This window comes from Empidonax traillii, unplaced genomic scaffold, assembly GCF_003031625.1.
Source record: "Empidonax traillii isolate 1590-97213 ecotype Southwest subspecies unplaced genomic scaffold, ASM303162v1 scaffold236:size2090792, whole genome shotgun sequence".
In the NCBI taxonomy this organism is placed as follows: Eukaryota; Metazoa; Chordata; class Aves; order Passeriformes; family Tyrannidae; genus Empidonax; species Empidonax traillii.
The window spans coordinates 351,197-364,401 of NW_020955429.1; the positions used below are offsets into that span (position 1 = coordinate 351,197).

Genomic DNA, 13,205 nt, shown 5'->3' on the forward strand with positions numbered 1-13,205 from the left:
GGGGCAGCTTCACCTTTGGGCTGTTGGTTGGTTTGCTTGCTCATGCAGGGGAGAGATCCTCTGCCTGCAGTCTGGTTAAGACATGAGAAGCTTCATGTACCTGCACCTCTGCTCTCCCACGGGAATGACCATCAGCCAGCATTCACAGACATGCAAATTAATCCAAAAGGTTTATTTTGCATTTGGGAAAAACTATTTAAAAAGGGGAAAAAAATAATCCTGAAGTTAGCAGTCCAGGGTGATGAGGATAGTCCAATACAATGCCAGGAGTCCATCTCTTCCCATTCTGGTGATAACTCTACTCCAGTCTCTCTATGCCCTGTGCAGCTTGCCAGGTCATGTTTAAAGATGCTGCCATGACATGGAAATTATTGTAGTTGCTGGTACACGAGTGAGATTGCAAGAAGTCTGACACCCCAGGCACTGAGCCAGCTAAACCTCACCCACCTGACATGGGGGAAACTCCCTTTCCTGGCTTGAGGATTTGCCTGGGCAGAGAGCCAGTGAAGGGCTTGGCCTTCAAATATGGAGTTGATCCAGGCTGCCCCAGGGGCTGGGGTTTCGGTGAGCCAGGGCAGGTACTCTCCCTGGAGAGTACCAGTAAAGAGGGTTTCGTACCTTGATGTACTGTAATTGGCAAAGATGTTTGGTGTTCACAGCAAGCCCATACACTCACTTAGACACCTCGCCTCATAGACAGTCCTCCAGCACCACAGTCCCCTTGCACTAATTTCCAGGCTGAGAAAAGTGTCCTCACTAACAGACACCTCTTCCTTCAGGATGCCTGTGGCATCTTCTGGTCCTCAAAGTTTGCACCTCTGGCTGGGGGGACACGTCAGTCACACCTTACACCCACAGCAGGCTATGACATAGACAGGTCCTCTAGAAGCTGATATACAGGAGGGGTTTTCTACACACCATCAAGCGGGCAATCAGTCTCCTCAAGCTGAGCATGTTGGTAAGCAGTTATACAAATATCTGGGGGAAGGGGAAGCAGTCGTCAGAGGAGGAGGACAGAGACAGTGATGTGACTTACAGCTTTTCTGCTGACTTGCTGCCATACTGAAGCCACTTGACTCCCTCCCCTCTGTTTCCTAATCATGAAGCTGGGGTTACAACACTTACCTTTAGCAAAGCCGTTGGCAACCTGCACCTCAAAATGCTGTCATAAAAAGATGCTCCATCTCAGACTCCTTACATCATTATGCCTTGTAGGCAAGCAAGAAAATAAAACAGCAGGAGTTTACTTCCCACCTGGGAGCCACTATTGCCAACTCCTGGGAATGGCAATGTTTAATTGCAGCTGAAGACAACGTTCCCCCAGAAGAGCCCCGTACAAAACCCCAGGATGCTGCCCTGCAGGGAAGGAGGAAGGGGGCAGTCAGAGAAGGAGTCAGCTCCACATGAGCCAGCAGCCACGGCACAGAGGGAGTGGGCAGGAGGATGGCCACCTCCAGCCCCCAGAGCCACCAGGGAGCCCTGTCACCACAGTGGGGAGGCGGTGCTCCACTTTGGAGGCTGCTGCCCTTTGGGGAGAGCTCCTCCAGAAGACACTCTCGCCTGGAGAGAACTGATGAAGTGTTGCAAAAGGTTTTCCTGGGGAACGTCCTACTTTTAAAAGCCTCCGTTGGGATTTCACTGTGCTGAGGTGTGTGCAGGCGGGAGCAGAAATGATGCCAACCCAACCCGAACCCAGCCCTGGTTTAACACCATGCACTGGATTTAGCAGGCTAATCAGGAGGGACTCCATTCCAAGATGACTTCCTGCAAGGAACCCATCTCTCCCCAGCATCCTCAGTGTACAACCCTGAAGGGCACTGGCCAGGCTTTTGGCTCAAACTCAGCCATCCCTCCAGCCTGTGATCACAACCCAGAGGTGCCTCATTGTTTCCCTCATTATGGCCCAGAAATCACTTGGTGTCAGAATTCCCCTCTGGGAGATGTTTGCCTGGGATTCAAGAGAACAATGTGCAGGTCACTGCCACAGGCTTAGACATGTACTAATGCTCAGGCCTCTGCCAGCCCTTCTCCCTTCCATAAAGCATGGCTGAAAAGCCTCCTCCACCTCTGCAGACACTGCAAGGACTCCTGCATCAATGACTGTGGGGAACTGGGACGATGGGACTCAAGCAAGCACAGGCCAGCCCTCTGACTCAGCACAGTGAGAGCTGGGTGACTCACGTCTGTTAGGTTATTTGAAAGCAAACCAATGTTCAAAAGGGAAAGATGTGCAAGCCCTTTCAGAGAAGAGGCATCAGAGGAAAGGCATTTGCACAAGGGAAGTCGAGGCACTCCTAGGAGGACTGTGCTCATTAGGCTTAACCGCGGCATAGAAGGAATCACAGCAAAGTAAAGACAAAGACGTCCAGCAGCAGAGCAACCTCCCCAGAGATGGCAGGAACACGGCAGCACAGCTCCTGACTCCGGCTATTCTCTTTTAACAGAACACAATTCCTCCTGAAACTGGATTAGTGGGATTGCAAATTGCATTAGCCAACCTGGGAGGCTGCTGGTGCAACAGGAGTAGGAGAAAGGGAAATAGCATTAGACTTTGCCTGCCATTATTACTGCCATTATTAACTTGTCACTTTACTGTAGTGTTCCTATAACAATGAATTATTGCCTGCAAACAGGCTGACATGATTGAATTACTAGGAGAGCAGCTCCGCGGGAAGGAAAGACAACATTAACCCTTTCCTGAGGAAGGCTCAGCTGCTGCCCCCTCCCAAACAAGCAGACAAAAGAGGCTTTGACTTTGAACACCACCAAGTGACCTGCATTTCAACATGTTCAGCAAGTTGCTGCAAGGTCCACAGCCCAGCAGGCAGCCCAGACATCCCCCAGTCTCCCAGCCTGCCGCTGCAGCAAGGGGAGCTGGGTACTTAAACAGCCGTGCATGTCCATGCTGACCATCACCCGCCCAACATCCAGCCCCAAGCACAGGCACGGGCTCTGAAGGACATTGTACTGCTGCAGCTTGGGAAGCACAGCTTGGTGCACTCAAAATGCTGCCACAGGGAGCTGTGGCAAAGCAGAACAGGCATCTCTCCTCAACCCCTGTGGTGGGACACACTTGCTCAGGTTCAGCCCCACAGAAGGTCAGCACTGCAAGCAGCCTGATGCCCTCCCCCTCCCTGAAATCAGCACAGTCAGCCTGCAGACCCACCAAACACAGAAGCAGTGGGTCAGATCCATCCCTGCACGCCTCATGCTGTGGCACAAAGACTGCAGGCAGTGACAAGGACATCTGCTCAGCTAGGGAACAGCCTGGGATTACCAGCCATGCCACGCTTGAGCCTGTGGAGCAGCCAGCAAACTAGCAGGTAACCAAGTGAGGCCTTGGGGAAGAATGCATATGTGACCCAGAAAGTCTGTTTAAAGCCCAGAAGCCATACATCAATCAGCATATACAGAACAGGCTGTGTGTGTAGCTGCAAGGAGGAAGAAAGCTGGGAAACCCACAGCCTCCCAGGTCCAGCCATGGATAAGCCAGAGACTACCAGCTGGGATGTGCCACTGGCCTGGAAAAAGCAAAACCTCCCCCAAGAAACTGAAACCACATCTCTGTAAAGGACAGCAAGAAACAAATATACCCCAAAGCAAAATGCCCCACAAACCTAAAACCAGAAACCTTCCTGCAAAACCCTAAAAGGCAGATAAAAAGTTCTGCACAAGAGAGAGGAGGAGAGGGAGGAATAAAAGATTCCCAGCATGAGTTGTGCCTGCTGTCAGAAAACAATATACGGCTCACTGATCACTTGTAAATTAAAATATGGAGATAGGATCACTGGAAGATAAATTCAGTACCAAGCTACAGCCACTGAGGATAAAGAAAGAAAAAAAATAACATACCAACATGTTTAATCAACTCCTTGTCAGAAAGATTTCAAACAAAGGAGTGCTCCGTCAATTAGGGAAAAAAAAAAAGTAATTAAATGTACCCAAAGAGCAAGTTGTAACACACACACAGAGTAGCACCACACACCAGCTCCCATGCCTTCTGGAGGCTGGCCGTTAACGGCTTGGAGTTCCTAACAGGGTGTCACAAAAATACTCAACAGTTTTGCGTAGGCGCACGCCAAGAGTAAAACTGCACTACTGCTGAAAGGCTGACTGCTAGGCAGGGAGAGATGAGCTGCTGGGAGCGGTGTGAAATGTCATTTTCTTGCCATGCAGAGAGTAAGCTCTCCGGACAGATCTCAGGCAGGATCGGGAGATCTTTGGGATGGTGCCCCTGCCAGCCCCAGCTTGTCAGTGCCGCCCTCCGTGCAAAGAGAAAGTCCTCTGAGAAGGACCCAGCTGAATCCACCCAAGCACCACCTCACTCCACTATTCCTTCCACTGGGCCAGTTTTCTGCAGGTTTACTAAAGTGAGCTGGCACACAGCAGGATTGATGCTGGCACAAGGAATGGGACAGGACCATGCAGCCAGCAGTACACATTAGGGATAAGGATAAACTCCTCCTGTGCAGCCATGGGCTACATCAGCTCCACCTGCAGCCTGAATGCTCCTGATGCTGCTGTCTCCGTAACTGGCAAATTTGACTGCTATGTAGAAGAACAACTGAGTGAAACAAGCCATCTGTTCCTTAAGAAATTGTCTTGAACTTCTTAAGAACCAAGGAAGTATTTAAGCAGGATGGGCTACAGATCCATCATTATCTGCTCTCCCTGCTTCTCTGTTATATGCAACTATAGGAATTTTCTTTAGCAGCATCCCAAATGCCTGTTCAAGAAAGTAAGATGGCCCTGAGAGACAGCATTTATGTATACATGTTAAAATAAAACACCCTGAGCTACAGGTTCAGCATGTTTGGGGCCTGCCATTTTGCTGTAAGGAAACAGATCTCACGTTCAGCAAACCCAGGAATTCAGTCTTCAACCAATGTCAGAACAAGCAGATATATCAAAATAATCAGCCCCTTACGACTCAAAGTTCTGAAAAAGCATATAAATTCATTTATTCTGCTGACACAGTGGTACTGAGTCCCAAGGTGAAATCACCATGGGAAGAAATGGCCCCAAGGCCACTCACCTTGTGAACATCAGTGGGGCAGATGAGGGGCTGAGGCTCCATGACTGGCCTGGGGAAGGAGAACAGTGGTCAACACTTGGCTGGAAACCTACTCATCACCAGTGCTCCCCCTCCCTGAAGGGCTGCCCCTGCTGACTCTGCTTTTGAAGTCTTCAAGGACATGAGGGATGTACAAAGCTTTAGAGCTGGACACCATCTAAGTACTGTTCACTGCAGAGCATTTTAGTCCAAGAAGAGCAAATAGAGAATCGATGAGAGGCTAAAGTGTGTGGAGAGAAGCTGTTCAAGACAACATCAAAGAAGCTGCGTGTGCACAGACTGCAAACAGGCTGACACCGTGGTTTTGTATATGCATGCTGCAAACGGGAGTGGAAAACCACTCAGGAGATATCAAAGAGAGAAGCAGAGTGTGCTTTGAAATGGAAGGGAAAAAATTGGTCCTGAGAAAGTAACCATGAAGAGAGTTAATTTGAACAGAGCAGCATATTCCGAATATGGCCCAGGCCTCCTGGCCTTGTCAGTCTTGCTGGGGGGTGAAAAGCAAGACTGCCTGCAGTAAGATCAGTGGGCACACACAGAGTACACCAAGTCGGGTTAGGGTTCCACTAGGTGCAAGGATGCCTTCCCACACTCTTGTGAAATGCATCCAAGATGCTTCATACATTAAAAGTTCAACTTCTCAGGTCACGGTCTTGGGTGTATTTTTCAAGCTGAAGCCCCAAGGGAAACCCTGAATGTAACCAGCTCAACAAGCTCGGCTCTGACAGAAACATTTCACAGGCAAACCTGCAGCGGAGCCAAATATCACTGCTCCTAGATGGAAAACCAAGGGCAGAGGATGGTCAGTCATAGCTCTGACCCCACAAGGCTGGTGTCACCATTCCCATTACAGGTCAGGAATGCAGCAGTACATCCAGCACCAGCTCCCTCCCCTGTGGCTTGCACTGATGGGACTTATTTTTATGTGGCATCTTATCTGTGGGGTCAAGATGGCATTTTCTCGGGGTACTTCAGCTCTGCTGGCACCAGTGCTGACACCATCCTCACGTGGGTCAGTACTCACAGGCAAACCCCAGAGTGGCAGCGAGAAGAGGAGGTTCTCAGGTGTATGTCACAGTGATGGTACACAGGGGAGCGGGGATGTTTGGAGCAGGGTGTGATGGCCAAGTGTGGAGAAACAGCACCCCGGGGTGCTGGCCTGGGATAAGTAACTGTGCCAAGGGGTTAACAGCAAATCTAAGTGGGAAAACTGTCCCAGAGGGCCTGGCAAGTGTGGAGGTGCAGCTCCCCAGAGCAAATGGGCAGGGGTAGGAGACTACCAGGGGTATGAGGTGGAAGAATCAAACCCACCTCTGCTACCTGGAAAAGAAAATGGGCTCCACCTGGGTCACTAATGCAGGTCTGTGCAAAGGGACAGCCCTGGGTCACGCAGCACCGACGAGCCTCTACATTTTATGTAGTGTGCTGGAAGCTGACAGAAAAGGCAAAACAGTAGGTTTGACCCCACTTGGCAGTGATGGGAAAGGAACAAACCCCTGAGCACACATGCAAGAGGAGACTGCTCTGCACCACAGTCCCAGCTGCTGATGAACAGCCTCATCTCGCCTAAGCACTTCTTGAGCTCCTCCATCACTCAAGCAGGAGCACAGCTATTTGCCAGATGGAGCAGGCGGCTGTAAAGCAGGGAAGCAGTGCTATTCTACAGAGCAAAACCGCTCTGGGATCAAGCAAGCAGCAAACTTAAGTTTCCAGACTTCATTTCTGTAAGGAAGTTTCCAGCTCATTAACTTTCCTTGTTTAACTTTATTGCTGGATGCTGCTAGAAGCAAGAAGTGTCAGGTTTTTAAGAAGGCACTCTGTGGCCTTGAAAACACTTGTTTGAGCCTCCACTCTGGAGTCTGGTCAGTACCCCACTGGCCACCCGTAAAAGAAAAGGCATCTTTCACACATTTCCTCACACACAGATGTTACTAAGAACTGAAATAGAAGAGAGGCAATAACAGTAATACCTGATTTTCATCAGTTAGAAAAAGGATCTCCTTATACTCCACAAGTGTCTTGGTAACTGTTTGAAAACCAAGACTCCTCTCCCAGGGTTAAGTGTGCCATAAAGCAGTCTCCTTGTCCGGTTCTCCTCTGCCTTATCTCCTCCTCATCCTCCCAGCATCCCTATTCTGCACAGTCACAACCATCCCTGTTTGGTTGTTCGCTGGTAAGACCAAGAAGGGTCTTCCTGGTCTTCAGAGAGAAGGAAGAGTGAGATACCAAACCGTCTCTCTGTGGCTGCCGGGGATGGGCTTGGAGTAAAAGGTAAGGTCCTCCACTCTCTGCTTGTTGGGTTTCTCTGGCCATTGCTAGCTCAATACAGCCAGCCTCTGCTGTTTCTTGTGGACAGCAGGAGAGTGGCAGAACACTCACCTGAGTGTAGGGTTTCAGAGGAAGCTCTGGCTCACTCCACCCTCAAAGCAAGGTTCAGGCTGAAGCCACCTCCAGCTTCTCCAAGGCCTGCTTGACGAGCCTCTGCCCTCCCCCGTCATGATGTTTTCCACTTGACAGTTCCTAATAAACCAAACTTTAAGAAGTGGCCCCTGGAGAGCCCCTGGAAGCTAATTAATGCTCTAATGAAGAGCATGACTGCCTTGTTTGCTTGATGGTTCCCAGGTCAATCAATCTGCTGTAGACAGGCTTGCAAAAAAGCAGCGAGGAGCCCAGCACCCCTGGCGTCTGCTCAGTTATCATCCCCTGCCATCCCTCCCCATCCCTCCTCCCATGTTCATTACTGTCAAAAACCCAGCAGCAAGAGGACAGATTTATAGAGGCGATTGCAGCTTCTCCCTGCGTGCCTGATCCAGGATTAGTCACAAAGGAACTGGACGAGGGACAACGCAAGGACAGAGGGGTGGGAAAATGCACGGGGAGGTGGGTGCACTGAGGTCTGGGCCCGAGGATGAAAGGGAGGAGAAGGTGCTCTGGGCGTGGAGGTGTTGCCACAACCTCCTGCTCGTGTGAAAGCCCTGCTTTTTTATTCTGCTGTTGCCACAGAGACTCCCCAGCACTCAGACCCCGGGCCCTCTCAAAGTTCTGCTGAGTCACCCCCTCACTTGTGCTGCAGGGAATGGCAAGTGTGGTAATGACAATTTAATACACCAGCACAAATCTGCTGAAGCCTCCTTGCCAAAAGACAGCCCTACCCAGACACCCTGGCCTGGTCAGATTGCAGCACAGTCCTCGTCGTGCACTGCGCTGCCAGAGACTGTCTGCTGCCCTTGTCTGAGCCCTGCAGACCACAGGGACATGCACTGCTCCCAGACAGCACCTGCTGCCTCCAACACTCCATCCCGGAAAACCTGGCAGCGAGAAGCAAGATCCAAGGAGGAGATGGGAACAGAGCCTGCCTGACAGCCCTCAGGTATCCTCTAGACCCACATTCACCTATCTACCACCTTCCTCCCTCAGGCAGGACCCAGACAGAGCCCAGGTACTGTTTCTCTTCCTTGCTGCTTGAGGAAGGGGGCAGAGAACAGCAAGGAGAGCTGGCATCCCAGTGTGAGCACTGAGAGCTCAGCCTGAATCCAAGTGATTCCACGTTCACCAGCATTCAACAGGAACCACCTGTACCTCTGCTTCCCCTAAAACCCAAGAGATCTGTAAGTGCCAGGGAGTCACCACTCCTGTCCCCTCAACAGACAGGACACAGCTGCCTTGCAGATCAGCCCTGTGAAGCTTGCACAGTGGATGCTCTTCTTCACCTGGAAAGAGGCAAGGAAACGTCTCTAGAAGGGAGAACGGTGGTGAACCCTTGGGGGAAAGGGATGGTTTACAGAGGCAGGCCACGTACCACAGCAGAAGGGGAGCCCCAAACATGAGGATGGCAGGAAGGGAGAAATCTTCACCCCTGCACTTTGGGCTCACTCCAAGTTCAACCCGTACTCCTGTGCGTGGTCTCCTGCCAGCTTTGGTTTTGGGAAAGCAGCTGGCATGAACTGAGATGTACTTTTATTGTTCCTCCCCCTCTGCTGCAACATGAGCTCACTAAGAAAGAAACAACAGGCAGCTTGAGAGATGGAAGTCAAAAGGAAAGCACTGCATTGGAAGGACATCAAACAGCCACAGACAATCCAGACAGTCAGGTCCACAATCACGCCCAACAGACCCTCACACCAGGCTGGATTTCTGCCCCAGCCTACAGAAGTTAAAACCCAGCACTTGCCCCAAGGAAGTGCAGGTGTCTATCCCTGCAAAGCACACACAAGTTACCTGGGCCTGTGTCCCTACCTGTGCACGACCCCCCTTTGCAACCCAAGGCGTGCAGGCTCGCGTGACGCTGAGGTGCAGCCATGAAGGGGAGCGTCAGGTCCCACTGCTGCTGTGGGTGAGTTTTCATGATACCTAAATTCTCTATAAGCTGTCACACATAGAGCCAGCACTCTTGATAGGGCATTTCCTCACAGTGCCAGTCCTTAGCACAGCTTCATGCTCAAAGGGTCAGGAATGTCACACTCAAAGGCCAAATGTGGCCAGATGTCATGATACTTGTGCTATCCTGCCTACAGACCTGGTATACAGAGCTGGGTTAGTGCTGCCATTACCTGCCTTATTTCATCCCTCCTTCAATATCTATGTGTTTCGTTTTTCAAACACTGCTTATTTCTTCTTGAGAGTAGGAAAGGACTGGGTGTTTCAAGTTGCTGACATTCCCTCAGCATTACCTGTGGGCCCACAGGTGAAATTACTCTGCAGCCACATTAACACATGCAATTTAAAACCAGCACTATCACCTCTGCAGGTACCACTCAGCATGGGTGACATCTAGAAACACTACCCACTGAAAGAGTGCCAAGGAGAGAGAGCCTGGGCCTTGAAACGGCAAACTGACATTCCAGGAGAAGCTCCAGCAACCTATTCCTTGGGGATGTGGGATTTCACAGAGCAACAGGATTAATGAAGCAATCAGGCAGCCACTCTTTTACCTTTCTCACCTGAACACACTTTACAGGCTGACATATATCGATTGCCATGTCTGCACCTGGAACCTGTCAAATAGAGAGGTCACTGACAGACAGGGAGCAGGGGTTTAAGAGGAAACTAGAATCCTAACAACCTGGAAACACATTCTGGCTTCATCTGCGAAAAGACCTCCAGGCAAGCCTTCTCTACAGTGTCCCTCAGTGGATCAGGAGTGGAGATAGCTCACCCCAACCTTATTGGCATACGGGTCAAGGCAGAAACCCAGGGCTAATGGCAAGGGAAAGCAGAAAGCTAGGACCAAGACACCAAATAGCAACCTGGAGTTATCTCAGGTTAAGGTGGATGTAGAGGCACAGACACTGCTCTCAGGTGCTCTGTTGTTCAGGTGTCCCGAATGACCCCTTCTGAAGAAGCCCTAGATATTAATCTGAAAACCAGCACTTGCTTCATCAGCACAGGTTTGACTGTGGGGGTTCTAGGACATTCATTCAGAAGTGTCTGAGGAAGGCATCTCCCACATCATCCTGGATCCTCTCTAGGGATTATCCAGCCAAACACCTGGCGATGACACAGCACAACCTTTTGCAGCCTGCAAAGCCGGAGAGAACCAGAGCAGTCACTGGTAGGACTGCCAGTGTTGCATTCATGTGGAACATCAGCCACCCGCTCTCAGAGACTGCCTGGGACATGGAAACAACACAGAGAGAGTGCAACCACAGTGCTGGGAACGCTCTGAGAAGTTCCTCTTCTCTTCCATTCCCACTTGTGAGCCATAAAGCCTCAAACATTATGCAAGGCTCATTGAACTGACATCAAAGATCTGTGTCGCAGTAGTTTGTTGAGCAGCTGGGAGACAAGGGAAGTAAAAACCATGGAGACCTAGATGACTTGTTCTGTTAAGGCATCACTTGATGGTTACTGCTCCAGCAAAGAAAAACTGGCTGCCAGAGCACAGTTTAAATGTCCTGCTTGCCACCCTGAGCTGTGACACACAGGCTCTCTTCTGGAAGCTGTTATCAAAGATTTCTCTGTCTCACACAAGGGCTGTGAAGAAGCATATTCCTCCAGGGATCACATCCATTCAACACTGTTTCCTAGGGAAATGAGCTAAAATGATGAACATCACCAACTTGACCTTGCAAGCAGTAAAACATGTATTACAAGGCAGGATAATCAAAACAAATGGAGAAGATTAACCTGGAGATGAGGGCAAGGAAGAGAGAGGGAATAAGGATGATGGAGAGCTCGTGAGGTGCCTGGAGTTCACTGCAACCCCTGACTTTTCTAAAGACATGCTAAGGGTTGGGCAAGGTGAAGGGGAGCGTGGAAAGGGAAACTGATGGGAAAAACACAAAGAAGACAGACCCTACCAAAGAGTCCTTCTGCACAGGAACACAAAAGGAGGAATAACTTGCAGCAAGGACCTGAGCCAATAGTCTTACGGTGTTGAAAGCCTCACTCCAAACATCAACTCCAGCAATAAGGTCAAGACAGCAATAAACCATTCAGCTCAGTGATGGCCCAGAGCTACCCTGTGACCACGTATCTTTGCATTCTTCATGCAAAAGAAAGGCATCCCCAAAATACCAGTGACAAGGCCTCACTCTCTCCACTGGCTGTACAGGGAGCATAAGCATCTTGTAGGTTTTCTGACTCTCCCTGCCCCACCAGGTATTTGTTGCCCAGCTCTTGCACACTCTGTGTGGGCACCCACAGCCCCGGTGACTTAAAGCCAAAAGGGCTGAGTTTCTGGTGGGGGTGAAAGTCAGGCTCTTTGATCACCATCTGCTTTTGAAGGTGCCCCCAGCAGACTGAGAGATGCAGCCAGTTACTAAACAAGAGCTGCAGCACCTCACCTATGGTGCATGTGCATGGACAGGCTTTTGCTGAGAACATGTCTTTCTTCTTTGATCCTGCTTGACCTGTTCCTCTCTTCTCTTGCCTAGGCTGGTCTGCCCTGATGAATGGAGGCGGCAACCTGAAAACCACCTCTGTCTCACAAGAACAGTCCAGAGACTGGACTGAGCTTCATCCACCTCGTTTCCCAGAAGAAAACCCTATGAAGAGCATACAAGAGGCAAGGAGAGGACCCAGTTCCCCGGAGATGAATAAAGGAACTCCAACATATCTGTGGCTGAAGAGCTGAGCAGTTCCACCTGAGTCATCTACAAGTGTGAGACGTCAGTCACAGCCACAAGAGCAGTCCTAACTCAGGAGAGACCACCGCAGCACTGGCAGGTACCCCATGCCCACAACACCCTCCCCCAGCCCTTCTCACGCACTCCTGGCACTCACCTGGCCGCAGGACCCTGATTTCCAGCAGGTTGGAGGTCCTGTCCGCCAGCCTTGTCCAGCTGCTGTTGTAGTTCTTCCTCCAGAGCTCAGCCACGCACTGGTACTTGCCGGCCTCCGTGTCGCTGGCCCGGCTGATGCTCAGGCGCACGTTGTTGGAGGACTCGGCCTTCTCGATGGCGGTGCGGGTCCGGAAACCCAGGTACCTGTCACCCCACTGCACCCCCCCGTCACGCGTGAAGGTCACCAGGTCGTGGAACTCGGTGCTGCCCGCTGGCTGGAAACGCCACGTCACCGACACCGGCACCCAGGACGGGTAGTGGGGCTTGATGATGCACTGGAGGTCAAAGGATTCGTTGTAGGTGACGCCGGGGGTGCGGGAGATGGCTGTGACAGCAAAGCCGGCCTCTGTGGGGAGAGAGAAGGGGCTTTGAGAGACGCCTGCCTGGGGAGGCCCTGCTGTCAGCATGCAAAAGCTAGAGCGTGGTCATCCAGCTGAAGGCCTGGAATAATCAGCCGCCCGTGCTTGTGTTGTGTTGGCTTCTCACTTGTAAATGCGAAGTGGCATGAGAAGCAGTGGTGAGAACATGCTGAAGTGCCTGCATAGTGGTGACTGCCTGAACAGCAGGGACTGCCTGAACAGCAGTGATTGCCTGCCTGAGCACTGGCTGCAGCATTAGGAGGACTGTGCTCGATTTCTGCCCAGAGGAGTGGGATCCCCCGAGACCAAAGGGCGGCTGGCCGGCCTCTGCAGGCTGCCAGAGCTCCATACGGAAACGCAGCAGCACGGAGGTAAGGGAGCAGCACCTGGCAGAGGAATTGCCCAGCACCAGCCTGGCTGCTCTCAGACCCTGTGATTCACAACCCACCCTGTCTCCCACCCCAGGCGGGCGGCTGGTTGCTGCAGATG

General features: G+C 51.3%; 1 protein-coding gene across 3 annotated transcripts in view; it reads right to left on the reverse strand.

Annotated features, from left to right (window-relative positions):
* IGSF3 (immunoglobulin superfamily member 3) overlaps nucleotides 1-13,205 on the reverse strand; it is a 94,225-nt gene that overhangs the window by 13,273 nt on the left and 67,747 nt on the right. For all 3 annotated transcript variants that reach the window (XM_027888245.1, XM_027888243.1, XM_027888244.1), the window contains one exon: nucleotides 12,299-12,703. In XM_027888245.1, coding sequence (XP_027744046.1) covers nucleotides 12,299-12,703 — 405 coding nt within the window. The remainder of the gene's footprint in view (nucleotides 1-12,298; nucleotides 12,704-13,205) is intronic.